Below are 20,432 nucleotides of genomic sequence, written 5' to 3'. Positions count from 1 at the left end.
AGGGAATAACTATCTATGTGATCGATCTTGATAAGAATGTATGTAAAGGAACTAAGAATATGGTATTGTAAATAGTAAGTGGCACATGCCGGATTCGGATGCTAAATTGGTTTCCTTTAGTCTCCGGAATAACGTTAGGAGCTATGAGGCTAGCTCAATAATAAGATACTCTGGAGCTTTGTTAGCGATAAAAAATCCACCCCCCAAAAACCCCAGTAGGGTTGTTTCAAATCTATGGGGTTTGGTCCAACACTATTGAGGAAAACTGAAAGCAGTACTTTCCTTTAATCCACAGCTCTCTGCACCACCACCAACATAGGACACAAACTGAATGCACTATTGGAACTCATTATGTGAAAGAGTACAACTTTAAAATTATGTCAGTAGAGTCGAACCAATCATTGATTTCCCATGATACCTTTAACAACTCGGTAACTTGCTCGTTATGGCGATCAGGGATCTCACTAGAGAACCATTTTTCTTGAAGTTTGGAGCTTTTGAGTTTGAGATCTTCAAAGAGTGCCTTATCAATGAGCGGGATGTCTTGAATTCTCTCTTCTAGCATTGATTGAAGTTCTTCTATCGGGATCATGCTTTTGATAACAGAAGCAACTTCAAGATCTAAGCGTAAACACTCTATGATTTGTTCAATCTCCCAATCAGTGGTTTTGATTTCACTAGCTGTCAAGTTTTGAAGCCCGTAGTTGGATTTCTCGCTGGATTGTGCTTTGTTAAATTCTGTTTGAAAGATGATATCCTCTGATAATATTTGGTCACCTTTGCAGGATTTAGGAATATCGTTTTTGCTATCCACCAATAATTCGTGGCCACTGCCTTTAACAGTCAGCGAGGAAGAGTTGGTGCTACTGCACAATGAGCTATATGACAAAGTAGCTTGACCCACCCTTCTGGTTGAAATTGATCTTCCCTTGATTGGGTTTCTGAACTGATATTTGGAATTAAGCTCAGCATTATACTCATCTAAGTTGAAGGTGGACAGAAGATATGACTCCTTTGGAGGATTTGGATTTTTTATTATGTTCTTGTTTGCTTTTTGTGAGGAGGAAATGGGAAGTGATAGTCTTAAAGTAGAATCTTGAGCAAGTGCACTGACTGGCAAGGAAACGGTAGTTGCAGACGATGAGGCAGTGAAAGTGGGCAACTTTAGTGAAGGATGACGGCGACAAGGAGCACGTCCCAGAGTTTTTCCGCTGTTTACCGGCAACTGGAAGGATGCAGTAGATTCAACTTCCAAAGATGGCTTCTTATGTTGAATATTAGAGCCAATGGTGTAAGGTGATGCTGGGTCTTCTAGCCCATTGGATTCTGTCGTTGACTTTGAAACATGAGAAAACACCTTTGAAGTAAACGATGATTCTGAGCAAGCTGATTTCTTCAACGAGCTCGAAAGGGAAGCATTCTTGATGGTAGCTGTTTCAGACAAGTGCTTGATGTTAGAAACTGTTTGAGGAGGAATGGGAAACTGGCTAGACTTGATTGGGTGTACTTGAGGGTTGTGAAGGGTAGCATTGTCGACGGTATCTATATGTTCCTTAGCTGTAGCACCAACAGGGAGATTAGAACCGCTTTGAGACTCGCTAGGTGAGGGACCCAGATTATAGGATAAGGTTTGGTTGGTTGAACCAAGCGACAATGATGAAGGTGAAGAACACTTGATCCTCTTCCTTGGCGAAGTCACTTTTTTTCCGTACCAGAATCTGGCAATGAGGAATCGGATTTTCTGACTTAAATGGCTTAAGTGCATGGTGGAAGTTAAGGTATTAGTGCTTAACAGAGAACAAAGAGTAGCGCTTGAATTTGTTAACGGAAACTGTTTTTTATACCTGCTAAATAATTTCGCAGCCAAAATGTTGCAGCCACAGAAACTCCCAAATAGGCAACTGGTGCCCTGAAGTAGAGTCAAACTCATTTAATGGTAAATCATCGTAGTCTAGATGATGTATGGAGGAGTAAGCAAAGTGATGACTGGTAATTTGGAAACTATCAAAGACTGTGGGCTACATACTATTGATAAACGTAATAAATTCACACCAATAGTAAACTCAAAATGACGTAGTTTACCTTTGTGTCTTGGAAGCCATTGCTGAAAGCCTGAAATGGAGGGATTAAGGTTCCATTTCTGACACACGATAGCCTTTCAAAACCCCTGAATATGAACCTTTATAAGCAAAATAGTGGTTACAGCAATTTCTTATTGTGAACTATAATTGGTCGGAGGGGCATATGAGATTAGAACAAGTAAACGAAAGTGTTTGTTCTAGAATACTTTTAAACATGGCCATTTTCTTGTCATGCATTGCCTCATGTTCTTGTGCATAGTTACGCACGACCACATTTACACACTATTTGCATTCGAAGCATCGTGCTTGACATGGAACTACCAGTAATAAAATAATTGGCATCTATACATGTGCACAACGTAGAGTATTCTGCTTATCAACGATTGCGACAGCTGACTCGATCCAATAAAAGCTGTGATCATTTTAATCAGATCAATATCAACCCCTATCATGTATCATGTGCAAAAGATTGGTGAAAGACACGACGGCACAGTGAAAGGTCAGAATACAACCCCTTATATTATACCCTCCTTCAGCGCATTATCCACCCTCTCTTCCTAGGAAAATAATTGAACCCGAGGCTTGTCCCACAATGTTGAATGAAATCAAGGAGTTGTCAGTGATCCCAGAAAATATATAAGTAGTGGGCTTTCTTCCTCACCTTCAAGAAACTGCTTCTTTTGGGTCCATAGTAACCTCTACTAAAACAACCAATCCAATTAGCTTCCGGTTATTAAAAATGTCTTGCTGCTCTTCTGCTAACTGCTCCTGTACTTGCTCCAAGGTTTGCTGCCAAGGTGGTGCTTGCAAGTCCTGTGAAAAATGTACTTCTTGTGAATGCAAGTAATTAGTCCTTGAATCCTTGTGACTCTGAGAATCCTTTCATAGGATGAATTCATTCTGTTAAATCAATCAAGCAAGCAATCAAATGCATTGCATTGTGTCGGTGTTGCTATATTTTCTCTGCTCTGTTCTGTGTTATTCTCTTTTTTATAGGATTAGTTTTTTCAATTGACGTCAGTGTTAAAGTATTTTACCTTCTACTACCATTTCCTCATCGTAGTCTTCTCCTGACTTATCGTTGACAAACAGTTGCATGGCAATCAGGAAAAGAGTGATTAAACAACTGGCTCCAAAAATCTTATCAAACCATTCGTCTATTAAGGCCACTTCCTGGATCGATATATTGTGCAGAGTTTGTTGATTACTCCCACCCAGTAACGAAAGAACTTTGGAAACTTGATAGGACATTGTGGATGGTAAGTTTGTCCTAATCAATAGAGCTGTTGCAATGACATATATTCCGAAAAGCTCGCCCATAACCAAATGTTTGATGTAATGCATTGTGCCTTTGGTATAAGTGTTTTCATTGATGAAAAAAAGAGGGAATGCTTTGGAAATGGAGCGGAAAGTGGTTAAAACGTTCGATATCGACCCAATAAATAAACTCCCACTAAGAATGAAACTAAGTTGATTAACTAATTGTTTCTCTGATATGGGAAGCGTAATAATAGCTGATACCATTTTGGAAATGGTTATAGCTAGCGCATCTTTGGCAACAGTAGCTGCCAAATTATCATTATCTTCAGACATTGTTTGAGTTTCTCCAGTTCGAGTTGACAATGAAGGTTTTGATTCTGTTTTCAAAAGCAAAAAATAGGGCAATCTAATCAACAACACGGTGATGATACGGTATGTACAATAAGCCCCAAATCCAATGGTAATGCCAGTATTAAGTTTCTGTAGCACATCCTGTTCCTCCTTATTGATTTTTAAAGATTTTGACGAGACATACTGATTGATCTGTTTGACAATATCATGATAAATACCCAGTCTAAGCATTTGTAGGGATTTTATTTCATTGTTCAAAGAGGTTTCTTCTTCATCATTCAATGATGACCCTAACGAAGCAAATGATTGCACTTTATTGAGTAACTGTTGTCTTCTATGACTCTTAGGAGCCCCCTCTTGGATGTTACCGTTATTATATACGGTACCATTAGTTGTTAGAGTCACTAATTTCTGTAGTTCATGTTGTCGCTTATGTAGGAGGCCAGTGGTGTTATTATAAGAACGGATCAAGTAGTTTATGCTTGAAACCGAAACTGTACCTGAACCATCTGTTCCATGTCTAACCCGTAGATATAGTTTAAATGCTGTAGAAGTTGAACCAACTCCCAGAAGGATGGCAAGGGTGACAATGCCTCCAATTGATATCTCGTTGATCTTCCATTCAAGTAATGATCGATTGTACAACTGTATAGGCGTGAATGACTGACTGAGTGTCCCAAATCTACTCAAAAGCACAAACCAACCTACCATGCAACTTGTAATGATAGTCAACCTTATTTTGGATGAAAAGGAGAATATATGGATAGGATTATTATTCACAAGCAAGTTGAATAATATGAATGGAAGTACCAATGTTAGTAAAAACACGAGTAAATTGAGAGTGAAATGAAACAATACCAATCTTGACTCTTCAGAAGAGAATTCTATCACTTCACTTAACATTAGTAAGATCAATTGAACACAAAGTCCAATAGTAATACTGAATAATACACCTAATGCTAAGTAAGACGGCAGTTGTCTCAATATATTAGATTCAGTCCCCAAAGATGAAGGGGTTTCCAATTTCTGCTTCTCTTTAAACAATAGCACGTCGGTGTCTTCATCATCACCACCACCTTCAATAACACCCCCCATGCCATCATCACCAATATCTTCTGTATTTAGCGGTATAACAAAGTCACCTCCTCTGGCGTTAACGTTGATATTCCTATCGACGTAGGAATTAATTTGGTCCTTGGATATGTAAAACACCGAATACGACGGGATCAAGTCGTTACAAAAGATATAGTAGTATGCTGATACACAAACAGCCAGGAATGCTAATATAAAGGGTATAGTCCCTAATAAAGTCCCAACAACCATATTCGTAAAAGTAGTATTGTTTTTGTCTTAAGATAATGTACCCGACCCACTCATTGAACACTTGAATTGACTTGAATAGGCTCCAGTGGAATCGATGTTAATGCTCAATGGAGTAAGTTATGTGACCAGTCACTCTTAATTGCTATTCTATAAGAATGGATGTGATAACAGTTGGCTGTCTTTTAAACCTTTATGTGATAACTTTAACCTTTTTTGGCAGCACTAATTTAGTTGGGAAATGTACACGACCTTATAATCTGATCTTGAAAAATTTTAAAAGGTGGAAGTTCAAATGTACTAGGGACGTTTTGTAAGTACCACTAATAATAGAAAACGTCAGTAAAAGATGCCAGCTTCCCGGATGAGAGCCGAAAAGAAGATGCGTAAGCATCTTCTTGAGCATTTGAAAACGCGGAAAGTCTTTGGAGCTCGAATTGCTGCTGGAGATGCACCCAAGACCATAACCCAATTACAAGAGCTAGGAATGGGTCCACAAGTTTATGTATTTAAGAATTTGTTTAGTGGACAGATTCTTTATTCTCAAGTACCAGCATGGCATCAAGATTTGATTGACCAGCAATTTGTGCGTCCCAACTGGGAGAATAGAAAGCCATCTAGACGGAATGATTTATGGAGAATTATGTGTGTTGCTAATTTTGACAATTATGAATATGCAGAAGCTGCCTATAATGGGTTAATACAATTGAAGAAGCTAAGAGATACTGATCTTCGACAAGAAAGTAAGGAGGCCAGACATAAAGATAAAGAAATGAATGATTGGTATAGTGGTCAATATAGACCTCATCATTCTCAAGAGGCAGTAGCAGATTTATCTCATGTGGTTGATGCCTTTGAGTTAGAAAACACCACGTTACTTTGGGAAAATGTCTGGAGAAAGGGTAGTGATGAACATTGGCGTGTGGATTTAGTTGAACATGATACTTTACCTCCTTTCAATCCACGTGACCAGACAGTTATGCTTGATGAGTTGAGAAAAGTAGCTGTTGAAGAGTTCCGTTTATTGAGACAACAAGAGCAAGAGCAGCAGCAGGAACAAGATCAAGAACAAGATCAAACTCCATTAGCAACTGCTTAAGCATAACGGCAACAATATGACTACTAACCTTCTAAATTGAATTAAGTGGATCTGTTCCTTCTTTGTGTACTATACATAACACGCTACTTGTATATAGTGAATTAGCGAAGTAACATCTTTACCAAGAGAGACTGTACACACCTTTGTATTTCTCATAGGTCCCACACGACCGTCGGTAATGTAGTTCTGAAAACGGCAACTGAACCCTCGCCCTTTTCCTACGGGCGGTCCATTCTCACGTCATGACCAATTTAGTAATAGTGAAGCCACAGTTTAAGATGGGGCGAAAACTGCCACCACAGTTAGGCAAGCGCAACGGTGTTTTCTTCATTATTTTGCAAAATATTACCATCAAAGAAACCACGGTGAACTCTTCAACAGATTCAGTTACGTCGAGTTGATTTCATATTGTGGAGTCGAGCTCATTTCATTTTATTTACAGCAACAACACCACCAACCGAGCGGTCCCGTTTCACCAACGAGCATTCATTCCATAAGAACCGACTATATCTCCGGGTATAGCCCTTATTGATACTTACATCAATAATACAACGTCCCGATTTTTCGACATTACCCTTTATTCTTTTGCTTGATATACGTTTTATGGCAGTGGATTTGTCATAGCATCCTCATCTGATATCATACTCTTCAAGCGACTGTGTTGAGCCACACAGATGGACTTTTTCTATACAAAGCTGATGGGCAACGGTACAGTTGCACTGAAATTCCGTTTCAGTGACCAAACAAGTAAAATGATTTCCAAAGCAGATGTTGAAGCCATTCAACCTCATGATCCTTCCTTATCGACGTCCTCATCGTCAACCTCGTCATCTTCTAATTCATCCCCCTTAGTCACCAGTACTTTATCACCTGTTCCATCGACTAAAACCTTCCCTAAATCCACCTCGTATGTTGCTGCCAGATCATCCAGCTTAAGAACGTCAGATATGACTGGCATAAGTTCAAGATCAATACCTCTGATGCAGCAACTCGTGGCTGCTGCCCAGAGTTCGTCATCGACAACATCCGAACCGGAAGAACAACCCACCAGCAAGACAGCATTAACAGAAGTACCCTCAAGTGATAAAGCAACGTATGATGGCAATGTATCACTGAGTACCACCCATACAAATTCCCAGGAAGATAACGATGATGAAGAAGAAGAAGCCGATGTTGATATGGAGTGCGCAAACAACAGTATTAACAATAATGACTCCTCACAAATTGCAGCTAATAATTGTACTCGATGTTACAGGTTGAAGAAGAAGTGCACAAGAGCCTTACCCAAATGCTCCAACTGTACCAAATCTGGAGCTGATTGTGAGTATGTTATGAGAACTAAGAAGAGAAGAAGAAAGATTACTTTCCGAATAGTCAATGACCAATTAGAAGGTGAACCAAGACCTACAACTGGAATATTTCCTCTAGTTACCGAACCAACCTCAGGTCCTTCAACTTTATTTAGTGCATTTGGTGATGGTGGTGGATCAACCACAATTTCTCTTAGTGAACCCACTGCTACAAAAGATAAATTGGTAACTGTTTCCTCCATGTTGACCAACACTAATGACCCCTCCTCTGCTGTTAGAAAACCATCTACTTCAGTTTCTCATAAAAGAAACGTTTCCGACAATGTCACAGGAGGACCAGTTTTAAGACCAAAGTCAAAGGGAAGAGAAGATACACCTCTTCTGGTGTTAGGTAGAATCTTCAAGAATAAGGCTGCAACAATCGAGAACAACCAAGCTTCTTCTGTTATTCAAGACGAATTTATTACCATGAATTCCTTCTTGGGCGAAACCAGTCTTCCCCAGATATTTGTGGTTAACTATTTCTACAATTACTGTTTGAAATATCCCTTTATGAATGAAGAGGAGTTCATGACCAAGTTCAGAAACATCAACTTCTCTAAGGAATGCATTGTCCCATTGGATGTTTATTTGGTAATGGCCATTGGAGCACTTGTGTATGATGTTCAAAGGGGATCCAAGTACTTTGGCAAATACTTCAATGAAAGACAAATTGAAAACATCATTGATGTTATCAACGTGAACTTGGATGAGACTTCAAAGGAATTGGAACTTGAAAGCAATATTGTTGTTCTTCTTTTGCTAGCTATTTATGGGTTAATTGTAAACCACAAGATGCTTTGGGATTTAATAGGGATCTTGGATCGGGTGGTAGTGCAATCAGAATTGTACAAGGAGTCCGAGTCCCGATATAATAACGTATTGATTCAACGGCTTTATTGGACTGTGTTCAATCTTGATATTGAGATAAGTTTGATAAGGGACAAAATGCCCCAACTTCCCACCCATCGACAATGGACTATACCATTTACTGAGTCCCTTTACCCGAAAGAGAACTTGGAGTTGGTAAATCTTCAAATGGAAATGTATGAGATTGTTCTGCAAATAGTGGACCTTAAATCAAGAAGGTCTGTGGGTAAAGTGACCCCTGAGCAGGTCACCGATCTGTTGAATAGTTTGCTGAAGTCGCTAGATAAATGGAGAAAGAATATAGTGGCTATTTATCATACGGAACTGGCAACTAAAACTTATTTGGAAGAATGTGTTGCAGTTTGCAATTTAAATTATTATTTCCTTTTAATTGAAATTGATCAAATGTCTTCCAGTGAATCGTTACAATTCACCCTACAATTTTTGGCTAACCTGTTCACTCTTATGATGAATGAACTGGTAGTTGCACAAACTCCTTTACCCCCAAGAGAACCACGCAGACCACCGAATATTCTTCCCCCCTCACCAACGGAGCAAGATGATGGAAGTCACGACAATGAACGTTCTGATGCCACTGGCACCAATGCTTCTCAGATCCTCAAGTTCACTAACGACATAGCCTCTTCCAACTTGATAGTCATGTTGTGCCATCACAAGATGTACAAAGTCATTAGATGCTCATTAAAGTCATTAGTACGCATTTTAGAGGGCACCATGAAAGATAAACTGAGCTGTACAAACCAGATGTTTGGCATTGAAGAGTTAAGACTAAGCGAATTCTCTCTGAACTTACAACTAATGATAAATCTACTAAAGTGCATCATGAATAGAGTTCCAGATAATGATAGCATTCAATTGTGTCTTGCTACACTTTTGAAGGTGAATGAAAGATTATTGAAGTTGGAGCCAATTGGTGAATGCCCTGCAAGAGATGCACTCAAGCAGGAATTGGCAGGTATTGTGAAAGATAACATGAAGTTATTCAATTATTAGTTTAGATTATATGGTTCGGAGTAAATAGGAATATCACGTGACACACAGTATGCCGCCGGTTTTTTTTTTCTCGCACCCGTAACGTTCCCTCTCGGCCCCGGCGGGGGCTGCTGCAAAGCTCGGAAAGCACTAGCCAATAACAACGCACTATTTTCAAATCATGAACGAAAACTAACAACTTTCCAACGGTAGCGCAGACCAGATCTTGTTGTTTGTGGGGAGGGGATTCATCATACTGAGGATAGATAGCAGTTAATTGGCAGGGTTGTTAAGCATTACACGCGATAATGTAACTCTTATAATGTAGCCCATGGAATGTCACTAATTGTAAAAGCGATTGTTCCCTAGAATAACGTTATGTTCTTTCATGTAAACTCGAGCTCCAATAAAAAGCTTAACCAAAGTACACGACCTTTCTATGTCTATTTCTCCATGGCCAATGAATTTTAGCCCCATAAAAGATTTGCAAATTTTACTTTACACACTCATATTCTTCTTAAGTACTGTTGCTTAAAAGTACTATCAATTAGCGATACGTTGTTTTAGAGACATCGACCCTTACACAACCAACCAAAAGAAGGTACTACCTAATCTGGGGTTCATATTGTTGTTGTTTCTAATTAAAATTTGTTTGTTTTGTAATTGATAATTCCTTTCCCCCCAATGCTCAGTTTACGTCAATCTATGCTCAAAAAGAGCTTGACTGTAAGTTCTTCTAGATTCTTATCAGCATCTGCTACTCGTTTGCAAACCATTGGTGATATCAAGGGTAACGATGTTAACTCCACCAAATACTTGGGACAAAAGTACCACGTCATTGATCATGAATATGACTGTGTTGTTGTGGGTGCTGGTGGTGCAGGTTTAAGAGCTGCCTTTGGTTTGGCTGAGGCCGGTTTCAAAACTGCCTGTATATCTAAGTTGTTCCCAACTAGATCTCATACTGTTGCTGCTCAAGGTGGTATCAACGCTGCCTTGGGTAACATGCACAAGGATGATTGGCATTGGCATATGTATGATACCGTCAAGGGTTCTGATTGGTTGGGTGACCAGGATGCTATCCATTATATGACTAGAGAAGCTCCTGAATCTATCTACGAATTGGAAAACTACGGTGTCCCATTCTCAAGAAATGAAGAAGGTAGAATCTACCAAAGAGCCTTTGGTGGTCAATCAAAGGAATACGGTAAGGGTGGTCAAGCTTACAGAACTTGTGCTGTTGCCGACAGAACTGGACATGCTCTTTTGCATTCCCTTTACGGTCAAGCCTTGTCCCACAATTGCCATTTCTTCATTGAATTTTTTGCCTTGGATTTGTTGATGCAAGATGGTGAATGTGTAGGTGTCATGGCTTACAACCAAGAAGATGGTACTTTGCACAGATTCAGAGCCCACAAGACTATCATGGCCACTGGTGGTTATGGGAGAGTTTACTTCTCCTGTACCTCTGCTCACACTTGTACTGGTGATGGTTATGCCATGGTTGCTAGAGCTGGTTTACCATTGCAAGATTTGGAATTCGTCCAATTCCATCCTTCAGGTATCTACGGTTCCGGTTGTTTGATCACTGAAGGTGCTAGAGGTGAAGGTGGATTCTTGGTCAACTCTGAAGGTGAAAGATTCATGGAACGTTATGCTCCATCTGCTAAGGATTTGGCTTCTAGAGATGTTGTTTCTAGAGCTATTACCATGGAAATTAACGCAGGTAGAGGTGTTGGTCCATTAAAGGATCACATGTTTTTGCAATTATCTCACTTACCTCCAAGTGTATTGAAGGAAAGATTACCAGGTATCTCTGAATCTGCTCATATCTTTGCTGGTGTTGATGTCACTAAGGAACCTATTCCAATTTTACCAACTGTCCATTACAATATGGGTGGTATTCCAACCAAATGGACTGGTGAAGTTATTAAGAAGAATGAAAAGGGTGAAGATGAAGTTGTTCCAGGTTTATTGGCAGCCGGTGAAGTTGCATGTGCTTCTGTCCACGGTGCTAACAGATTGGGTGCTAACTCCTTATTGGACTTGGTTGTTTTCGGTAGAGCTGTTTCTCACACCATTAGAGACCAATTGACTCCTGGTACCCCATTGAAACCAGTTCCTGCTGATTTGGGTAAGGAATCTATTGAAAACTTGGATAAGTTAAGAAATGCCTCTGGTAGTAAATCTACTGCTGATATCAGATTGGAAATGCAAAAGACTATGCAAAAGGGTTGTGCTGTGTTTAGAACCCAAGAAACATTGGATGAATGTGTTGACCACATCAAGAAGATTGATGCTTCATTTTCTGATGTCAAGACCACTGATAGATCTATGATTTGGAATTCAGATTTGGTTGAAACCTTGGAATTACAAAACTTGTTAACCTGTGCTACCCAAACTGCTCATTCTGCTGCTGCAAGACCTGAATCAAGAGGTGCTCATGCTAGAGATGATTATCCTACAAGAGATGATGAAAACTGGTGGAAGCACACCTTGTCATATCAAAAGGATTTCGGTGATGAAGTTAAATTGGATTACAGAGATGTCATCAAGACCACTTTGGATGAAAATGAATGTAAGACAGTTCCTCCTGCTATTCGTTCTTATTAAGCATCATTTTAATGGTGTTATTTTTGCCTAGACAATTGTTTTTCTCTTCTGGGGAGATTCATTTGTATGTGTGCCAGTTTCAACTTTATTTATTTATTTATTATCCCCAGTACATATATGTGAATAAATGTTGCATTTATCTCCGAATATAAAAGAGTTGTGGAGTTTAATAGTGGTTGATATATTCATCTGAATAAAGTCGTGCTCTTACCATATAATGCCGCCACTGAAAATGAACTTTGGTTGATCAACAGTACCCAACGCAGCTAAACTTACTACTACTACCAATCTTCTCTCTGTATATACAGATACATATATAAATTCAAGCAATGCCTCCAAAAGCTGACTGGGACAAATATGTCGCTCCTGACGAGGATGACGATAAGAATCAGGATAATGTCGTACCATTGACCGAAGGCGACATCCAAGTGTTGAAGACATATGGAGCAGCACCTTATGGAGAAGCTTTAAAGGAGATTGAAAAGGACTTAAAGACCATAGAAGATCGCATAAAAGAGTCTGTGGGGATCAAAGAGAGTGATACTGGATTGGCACCACCTCATTTATGGGATGTCATGGGAGATAAACTACGGGCCAATGAAGAGCAACTGCTTCAAGTTGCAAGATGTACTAAGATCATTCAGGCTTCTAACACTACAACATTATTACAGAATGCCGATACTAAAGCCAAATATGTGATCAATATCAAACAACTTGCTAAGTTTGTCGTTGGATTGGGAGAACGAGTTTCCCCCACAGATATCGAAGAAGGTATGAGAGTTGGTGTGGATAGACATAAATATGAGATCCAATTACCATTGCCTCCCAAGATTGATCCTAGTGTTACGATGATGACAGTGGAAGAGAAGCCAGATGTTACTTATAGCGATGTAGGGGGGTGTAAGGAACAGATTGAGAAGCTAAGAGAGGTTGTTGAATTACCATTATTATCACCAGAAAGATTTGTTAAATTAGGTATTGATCCTCCCAAGGGTATTCTTTTGTATGGACCTCCAGGTACAGGGAAGACCTTGTGTGCACGTGCTGTTGCCAATAGAACTGATGCTACTTTCATTAGAGTAATTGGATCTGAATTGGTTCAGAAATATGTTGGTGAAGGGGCTAGAATGGTTAGAGAATTATTTGAAATGGCCAGAACCAAAAAGGCATGTATTATTTTTTTCGATGAAGTTGATGCTATTGGTGGAGCCAGATTTGACGATGGAGCTGGTGGTGATAATGAAGTTCAAAGAACCATGTTGGAGTTGATTACTCAATTGGATGGGTTTGATCCTAGAGGTAATATTAAGGTGATGTTTGCAACCAATAGACCCAATACATTAGATCCTGCCTTATTGAGACCTGGGAGAATAGACCGGAAAGTGGAGTTCTCATTACCGGATTTGGAAGGTAGAGCCAATATCTTTAGAATTCATTCCAAAACCATGAGTGTAGAAAAGGGAATTAGATGGGAATTGATATCAAGATTATGTCCTAATGCTACAGGAGCAGAGTTAAGATCAGTGTGTACTGAAGCAGGTATGTTTGCTATTAGGGCCAGACGGAAGGTTGCCACTGAAAAGGATTTCCTTAAAGCTGTTGATAAGGTTATTAAGGGTAACTTGAAGTTCAGTTCCACCAGTCAGTACATGCAATATAATTGATACATATATACATATATAATCGTACGTATATTCTTCTATCGTATACGTATAATATACTATATTAATGCTATTATACGTATACTGCCATCTACATATACTGTCATATACGTATAGCTTATTCCCACCATGATACACATCCAGTTCCTTCTACTTGGCACGATCCAATAATAACATATGATGGTTTCTCATTACCACTTTGGGTATTTCCATCCGTAGCTTTAAGTTCTGTAGCCTTAACATCATTAAACACTTCTTCCTCAACTCGGAACCGGATCTTCTCATTAACATCAATATATAATTCCGTATCAGCATCAGGCTTCCATACCCAAGCCTTCTCTGCTTCTTTGTATTCACATCCTTCAAACAAGTATTCCTTCTTAATAAAGATTTCATCAAAGAATCCCATCCGGACTTTAATCCCCAGTGGTAAACATTCCAGTACCCAACCTCCAAGAATCTCTCCAGCAAATGGCTTCCAAACTATACAGCGGAACCTGGTACCTACAAAGACCCCACCATCTCCCGGACGTATAAGTCCGTCATCCAATTGAAGTACATCCCAAACTGCTACCACTAGACCTAACCCACCAACCACTCGATTAGAATATTTCTGATGTAACTCATCAGTTACCGAAAGCTTGATAGGAACATTGAATGAGCTCGGCGGCACTCGGATCAAGTCCTCTATCTCCGAGAGTATGTACATTGGCTTTGAAGTCCAGCTTGCAGTGAAGTGTTTGCGATGAGAAGTTGATTATATGGTGGAGAAATCGTATCCACACGACAATGTTGATCCCCATTATTTGTTCATACTAATAAAAGGATACCCTAGGTATTAGCATGTGTACCTTAACTTCAAATTGACTATATATAACGTAACAATGTAAGGACATATATGGTTTACTCCAGTAATACGATACGTCATATTTAATATCGATACATGACTCGTCATGTTACAATTAAAATTATGATACGTAATATTCCAATTTCAAAAGTGATAGGTAATATTATCAGGAGTCGCCACTCATCTCCTCTACCTATAAATACACAGTATAACCCCCTAACATCTCAGTATTTTCCATCAGCTGGCCACGTATTGGTATCCCTTTCTACATAACCCACTTCTCTAATCATTTTCGCACCTAAACATTTGTCTTACATATATAACATCTTCTTTCTGTATCAATGAGTAGAATATCAAAGATCAACACTTCCAAGTCTTCCGATAGACGCTTGGCTGCTGGTAAACAAGCTGCCTCATATCTCCATAGTGCATTAACGTCATCACCATCATCATCATCATCATCAACAACAACATCATCGTCAGCTATCAGAAAGGTATCCCAACATTCCAAAGCCTCATCCGATGATAAGACTGTTAAAAGAAACCATAATGGACGGCTGTGGGAAGATGCCAGTCTTCTCAACTGGAATCCTATGTATTTCCGTTTATTCGTTGGCAACTTGGGTGACGATGTGACTGACCAAATGTTACATGATGCCTTTGCAAAGTATCCTACAATGACACAAGTGAAGGTACCAACCGATAACAGGACTGGAAAGCCTAAAGGATTTGGGTTTGTGGAGTTTTCCACCACTGATGATTATATGAACGCATATAAGGAGATGAATGGGAAATATGTGGGATTGCATCCAATACAACTTCTGAGAGCTACAACCAAAGTAAAGGCTTCAAAGAAGAAAAGATAAGTACAATTAGTCCATATATTCCTCACAATATGTCACTTGCATTGATATTGAGATGGGCAACAGATATGTAAATCACCAGAACAATTCCAAACATATCTGAAGGTCGAATATCGTGAAAGAAAATAAAGTTAGCACCAGAGATACTTTACGATTACCGAAAGAGGAGTGCAGTTTAGCTTTTCCTTTACTACGAACTGCACTAGTTGAAGCCAATTTAATTTCAGTTCCAGCTAACTAGTATTATTGTAACTCATCGCTCAGTTAACCACAACTAATATATCAACACTCTTTACGATTTAACCTTCATAGCATAATAATTTAACGTTAGTCTAATCTTTCTACCGTAGTTAAGATTGATTCACATGACCATTATACTTCTTTTTGTATACCTTTAGTTAGTTCTCGTTACGCTCTCAGTTGCCATTTTCGCCGCATATGCCCTACAACCAAGGACTTAGCACTAGGCGCTCGCTGTGGCCTTCCAAGTGGGATGCTCTCTTGAAATGGAGTGTGGTGGTGCCGGCACCACTACAGACTGGCAGTTGGAATAGGAACAACATATGGTCATCGTACGTTTGTCAAGAGGATTTTAGAACTCTCGCCTATTCAGCTACGATTTGGGATAAACATAATAATATTGATCTGATGCGGTTGATTCTACTAGAGTTTTATCCATACTAATTAATTATACCACTTAACTTTCATTGTGCAGTACATTACATTTAATTGGCCAGCATTTTACAGAAAAATGTCTCTGTTATAACAACAATGGGCGTGTGGTCTAGTGGTATGATTCTCGCTTTGGGCGCTAGTTACTTTGTAACAACACGCAAGTATGCGAGAGGCCCTGGGTTCAATTCCCAGCTCGCCCCTTTTTTTCCAAACTCTAGATAAACATAGAGTGTTTAATATTATTTATAAATTATTAAATACTATCACTTTGACGTCCTAACAAAAGAAGACCTTCACGTACTAGTACTCTGGATGAACATCTGTTATTCCCATAAACTTCCAAGATTTGAAGCTTCGTACAATGATCGGAGATAGCCTTAACCACTTCATCATCCACAGACCGAACAAACCCAATATCCCACGTAGTAAGTAATAGTAGATGTACTTGAGGGAAATAAGAAATGGAATTCTGTTCCTGTTGCTGTTGCTGTTCGACTTTAGAAGGATGTAGATCATCGGTAAACATTTGTAGGAGCGACTCTTTTGAAAGATTATGGATGGAATTAGTGTTCAATTCAATTAATGTTGAACCTGAGTGTTGGAATAAAGCATAGAGGGCATTATCACCTAAGCCCACACAATTTGAAAGCAGAACTTTGGTTAACCCACCTTGGTTAATTGTACTATAGCTTCCCATAGCATTAGCGAAACCTTCATCAGTTAATTGATCCAAAGAGTCTAAGATTAATACTCTTAATAGTGGACAGAACTTAGTTATGCCATCACTCAATAACTTATCAGTTAAATTGGAGCAACCGGTCAAGTTCAAATACTCCAAAGTATCACCAGTTACTGATAAGATATTGATTATCAAGTCATCAGTGATAAGTTCTTCCCTAACAGGGTATGAGATCTCCAACTCAGTTAAAGTACTTTCACCCAAATAATGAGGCAATAATGACCATACATCACCAGAATCAACCGTATCTAAGCGAGACAACTTAAGCAGAGTCAATTTGGATCCGCAATTCTCTAATAGCCCAATAAGGGAATCGTTACCGAATCTGTGGGTATTTCTAACTTCAAATGAGACCAAGTTCTTCCCCACCTCCGTTTCAAAGAACTCCTGCCACATTGAATCGCTAATCAAAAAGGGACCGTCCAATGAAAGATGTTTCAAATGAGGTAAATTGGTACTGAAATATTTCATATTATCGTTGTGAAGTTGTCCGCACATGTGTAGGGTTAAAGACTCAACATACGGACAAAAGGAGCCGATTTTATTAAGGGAATCCGAATCAACATTAGAGCAATCCCAAAACTCCAATGCCTTACAATGAGGACCCAAAAACAACCCAATGGTCTTGTTATTCAACGAGCGATTCTTCGACAAAATCTGCGATATCTTGTTCAAGTTGGTCTCTCCAATGTTGCCCAAGACATCGACATCGTTAATGTTGTTGGAGATCTCGTGAATACAGATGTCTTGCAACTTGGGAAGCAACACTTGTCTTTTGTTGAGCAACGCCAGAGCCACCGTCTTCCGTTTCCGGCGAGCAGAGACCTGATTCCGTTTCTTGGCTCGTTCTTGTCTCTTTAGAACCTCGTTACACATGTCACAGAGATACCCTTTCTTCAGCTGGAGGTATCTCAGGTAGACGTTCAAATAGAATGTAGTGCCACATTCAACACAGGTATCTTCTTCACCCGAGATTTTGACTCCTTGTACGTCGTCGTCGTCATAGTAGACATCAGCATCAGCATCGTCATCGTCGTCGTCATCGTGTTCTGGGATGAATTCTTCGTCTGGATCTAAATCAAGATCGCGTCTTCTTTTAGTTTGACGACGTTGTCTGTGACCACTGGGGGGTGGAGTCGCAGCAGACACAGACGGCTCCTCTGGGGGCTGAGTCGTCGTCCCTTCAGCTTCACGTCTTCTTCTAAAAGCATCGGTGATACCTTCCAGTCTTAAGAACTCAGTTAACGCCGAGTTGGGTCCTTTGACGTTAGAGGTTGTACGACGAGATCTCATGGCAGACAGACAGACACACAGGCAGGCAGACAGACAGACAGACAGACAGTGTCAGCGATAGAACAGTAAAGCAACGGCAGCGGCAACAGTATCACTACAGCAGACTGCACAGCAATATGACTCCTCCAACAGCTACTTACAGTAAGAGTCCTCCAACTTACCGTGCTAACTATACCAGTAGTAAGTGTCAGCCTCCTCCACATCGCGGGGCGAAAACCAAAACCCAAATCAAAATTAATTGACAGTGAAATTTTGTCAACCGTGACTGTCTGTGCTCATAGAACAAGTGGATACAGTGCAGTAAGTGCCAGTGGTAGCAAACGTCACCAATATTACAACATCATCGCCATCACTATTGTTATTGTACACTGACTCAAGATGCAGATTGTATTGAAAGACTTTAAGAAACTGAAGATCCCCATCGATGCAGAACCTTCCGAAACCGTGTTGAACGTCAAGGAAAAGCTCGGGGCTGAAAAGGATTGTGAGCCATCTCAATTGAAGCTTGTTTATTCTGGTAAGGTGTTACAAGACGAAAAGACTTTGGAAGAGATCAAAATTAAAGAGAATGATTCCATTATCTTTATGATCTCAAAGAAGAAGACCCCCGTGCCAGCTCCGGTGCCAGCTGCTGCTCCAGCTGCTGCTGCTTCCGAATCTGGCTCCGGTTCTGCTCCAGCTCCAGCTTCTAGCACTCCTCCTGCGGCAACGGAGTCTGGTCCTTCAGAATCTTCCGAAGCAGGCTCTGCGTTCACCCAAGGCGATGAAAGAGAAGCAACCATCACAAACATCATGGAAATGGGCTACACAAGACCTCAAGTCCTTGAAGCCTTGAGAGCGGCTTTCAACAACCCTCACCGTGCGGTTGAATACTTGTTAACGGGTATTCCTCAGTCCTTGCAACGTCCATCACCTCCTGTCCCAGCCGAAGCTGCTGAAGGTGGAGCTGATTCCGGTGCTGAAACAGGAGCTACTGAAGCAAATGACACCACCACCGCCAACGAAGACGATGAAGACCATGTGGGGGAGAACTTGTTTGAAGCTGCAGCTGCCGCAGCTGCTGCTGAAGAGGCCCATCAAAATGAACCCAGTGGTGTTGTAGCCCCAGAGTCACAAGAGGAGCAGTTGGCATTACTTAGAGAGGCCATTCAATCCAATCCGGAATGGATCGCACCTCTTTTAGAGAGACTTGCTGCCACTAACCCTGCCATTGCTCAGGCTATCCAACAAGATCCAGATAGATTTATTAATGAGTTCCTCTCTGGTGAAGATTATGAATATGAAGAAGGAGCAATCGAAGGAGCCGAAGAAGGTGGTGAAGGCCATGAAGGAAGTGGAGGTCATATCACTGTTAATTTGACTGAACTGGAAGAAAACGCTGTTATCAGATTATGCGAGTTGGGGTTCGAGCGTACCATGGTAGTTCAGGTATACTTGGCCTGTGATAAGAATGAAGAGGTGGCTGCCGATATCTTGTTTAGAGACAAGTATGGCTAAACTATAACTATATGTATGTTTGTATGTATCTATGTATGACCTATACCATATCCTCAAAGGTATTGATGATTGTGAAGTTCCTTCTATCCGAGTCTGTTAATGGAGCGTTGCCTGGTCTTTCCACAACATAGCCTTCCATTCCTGCTTCCTTTGCTGCTTTCACCTCCTTAACATTATCGCTTAAGAATAGCACAGATTCTTCTTCTTCTTCTTCACCATCACCAAATATTTCCTTCAAAATGGTGGTATAAGATGAGGTCTCAGTCTTGAACCCAGCAGTTGTGATGTCAAAGTATCCACTTATAAACTGGTTCATGTCTCCAACGTCTTCCACATGTCCGAAGAGAAGCTTTTGTGCGGCAATGCTTCCAGAAGAATAAATGTATACCTTTTGATTTGGTTGTTGTGTGAACTTGGTGATGAGCTCAATGGCATCAGCATACACTGGAGCTTTCAAGTCTCCACATTGATATCCTTTCTTCCATACGATACCTTGTAGGGACTTCAATACTGGCTCTTTGATATCGGCGGCAACAAGCTGTAAAATATGACTACGGAGCGTTTCTTGTGATGTTAGGGTGTCTTGGGGGAACTTCAATAGGGTATCAAGAATCGGATCATGATCAGTGTCAACGTTTCCAGTTAATGGGTATTTGTATGCGCTTAATATCTGGGGGATCTGACCAGTAAAATACGGGAAAAGAACATCCTTAACAAATGTAATAGGACACACCGTTCCTTCTATATCGAAGATCAAGACTTTATGGTTCATGCTGTTAAAGAGTATACAACATAGAGACGGTGATACTGAGATATTGCCTACAAATTAGACGTTGGCGCGCTACCGTTTGGTGCGTCTGGTGCAGAGCCTTTTATTTCAACAGTTTATTTAGTTGGGTCAAATTAATGTCGTCAATGTCG

General features: G+C 40.2%; 10 protein-coding genes and 1 non-coding gene across 11 annotated transcripts; 7 read left to right on the top strand and 4 right to left on the bottom strand.

The window, feature by feature from the left end:
• Nucleotides 1-349: 349 nt before the first annotated feature.
• On the bottom strand, nucleotides 350-5,069 carry KQ657_002788 (uncharacterized protein; the record flags this gene model as incomplete). The annotated part of the gene is made up of 4 exons (XM_043193537.1): nucleotides 350-1,598; nucleotides 1,903-1,951; nucleotides 3,119-4,972; nucleotides 5,057-5,069. The coding sequence occupies 4 exons, from the start codon at nucleotides 5,067-5,069 to the stop codon at nucleotides 350-352; spliced, it is 3,165 nt and encodes a 1,054-aa protein (XP_043047374.1).
• A 292-nt stretch (nucleotides 5,070-5,361) lies between these two features.
• On the top strand, nucleotides 5,362-6,111 carry MHR1 (mitochondrial 54S ribosomal protein mL67; the record flags this gene model as incomplete). The annotated part of the gene is made up of 1 exon (XM_043193536.1): nucleotides 5,362-6,111. The coding sequence occupies one exon, from the start codon at nucleotides 5,362-5,364 to the stop codon at nucleotides 6,109-6,111; it is 750 nt and encodes a 249-aa protein (XP_043047373.1).
• Nucleotides 6,112-6,785: 674 nt separating this feature from the next.
• On the top strand, nucleotides 6,786-9,344 carry KQ657_002786 (uncharacterized protein; the record flags this gene model as incomplete). Its single annotated transcript, XM_043193535.1, has 1 exon — nucleotides 6,786-9,344. The coding sequence occupies one exon, from the start codon at nucleotides 6,786-6,788 to the stop codon at nucleotides 9,342-9,344; it is 2,559 nt and encodes an 852-aa protein (XP_043047372.1).
• A 663-nt stretch (nucleotides 9,345-10,007) lies between these two features.
• On the top strand, nucleotides 10,008-11,936 carry SDH1 (succinate dehydrogenase flavoprotein subunit; the record flags this gene model as incomplete). The annotated part of the gene is made up of 1 exon (XM_043193534.1): nucleotides 10,008-11,936. The coding sequence occupies one exon, from the start codon at nucleotides 10,008-10,010 to the stop codon at nucleotides 11,934-11,936; it is 1,929 nt and encodes a 642-aa protein (XP_043047371.1).
• Nucleotides 11,937-12,265: 329 nt separating this feature from the next.
• On the top strand, nucleotides 12,266-13,600 carry RPT1 (proteasome regulatory particle base subunit; the record flags this gene model as incomplete). Its single annotated transcript, XM_043193533.1, has 1 exon — nucleotides 12,266-13,600. The coding sequence occupies one exon, from the start codon at nucleotides 12,266-12,268 to the stop codon at nucleotides 13,598-13,600; it is 1,335 nt and encodes a 444-aa protein (XP_043047370.1).
• Nucleotides 13,601-13,715: 115 nt separating this feature from the next.
• On the bottom strand, nucleotides 13,716-14,306 carry RPC25 (DNA-directed RNA polymerase III subunit; the record flags this gene model as incomplete). The annotated part of the gene is made up of 1 exon (XM_043193532.1): nucleotides 13,716-14,306. One exon carries the CDS (start codon nucleotides 14,304-14,306, stop codon nucleotides 13,716-13,718), a length of 591 nt encoding a protein of 196 aa, XP_043047369.1.
• A 479-nt stretch (nucleotides 14,307-14,785) lies between these two features.
• Nucleotides 14,786-15,310, top strand: KQ657_002782 (uncharacterized protein; the record flags this gene model as incomplete). The annotated part of the gene is made up of 1 exon (XM_043193531.1): nucleotides 14,786-15,310. The coding sequence occupies one exon, from the start codon at nucleotides 14,786-14,788 to the stop codon at nucleotides 15,308-15,310; it is 525 nt and encodes a 174-aa protein (XP_043047368.1).
• Nucleotides 15,311-16,080: 770 nt separating this feature from the next.
• On the top strand, nucleotides 16,081-16,182 carry KQ657_002781. The gene has a single exon. It is a non-coding gene; the product is annotated as a tRNA-Pro (tRNA).
• Nucleotides 16,183-16,235: 53 nt separating this feature from the next.
• On the bottom strand, nucleotides 16,236-18,014 carry RAD7 (UV-damaged DNA-binding protein; the record flags this gene model as incomplete). Its single annotated transcript, XM_043193530.1, has 1 exon — nucleotides 16,236-18,014. One exon carries the CDS (start codon nucleotides 18,012-18,014, stop codon nucleotides 16,236-16,238), a length of 1,779 nt encoding a protein of 592 aa, XP_043047367.1.
• A 378-nt stretch (nucleotides 18,015-18,392) lies between these two features.
• On the top strand, nucleotides 18,393-19,511 carry RAD23 (Rad23p; the record flags this gene model as incomplete). The annotated part of the gene is made up of 1 exon (XM_043193529.1): nucleotides 18,393-19,511. The coding sequence occupies one exon, from the start codon at nucleotides 18,393-18,395 to the stop codon at nucleotides 19,509-19,511; it is 1,119 nt and encodes a 372-aa protein (XP_043047366.1).
• A 40-nt stretch (nucleotides 19,512-19,551) lies between these two features.
• Nucleotides 19,552-20,283, bottom strand: UTR4 (putative acireductone synthase; the record flags this gene model as incomplete). The annotated part of the gene is made up of 1 exon (XM_043193528.1): nucleotides 19,552-20,283. One exon carries the CDS (start codon nucleotides 20,281-20,283, stop codon nucleotides 19,552-19,554), a length of 732 nt encoding a protein of 243 aa, XP_043047365.1.
• Between the last annotated feature and the right edge of the window lie 149 nt (nucleotides 20,284-20,432).

This window comes from Scheffersomyces spartinae (assembly GCF_019049425.1).
Source record: "Scheffersomyces spartinae strain ARV_011 chromosome Unknown scaffold_23, whole genome shotgun sequence".
Lineage (NCBI taxonomy): Eukaryota > Fungi > Ascomycota > Pichiomycetes > Serinales > Debaryomycetaceae > Lizanozyma > Lizanozyma spartinae.
The sequence above is the reverse complement of the archived record's forward strand: the minus strand, read 5'-3'. Positions and strand labels throughout refer to the sequence as shown.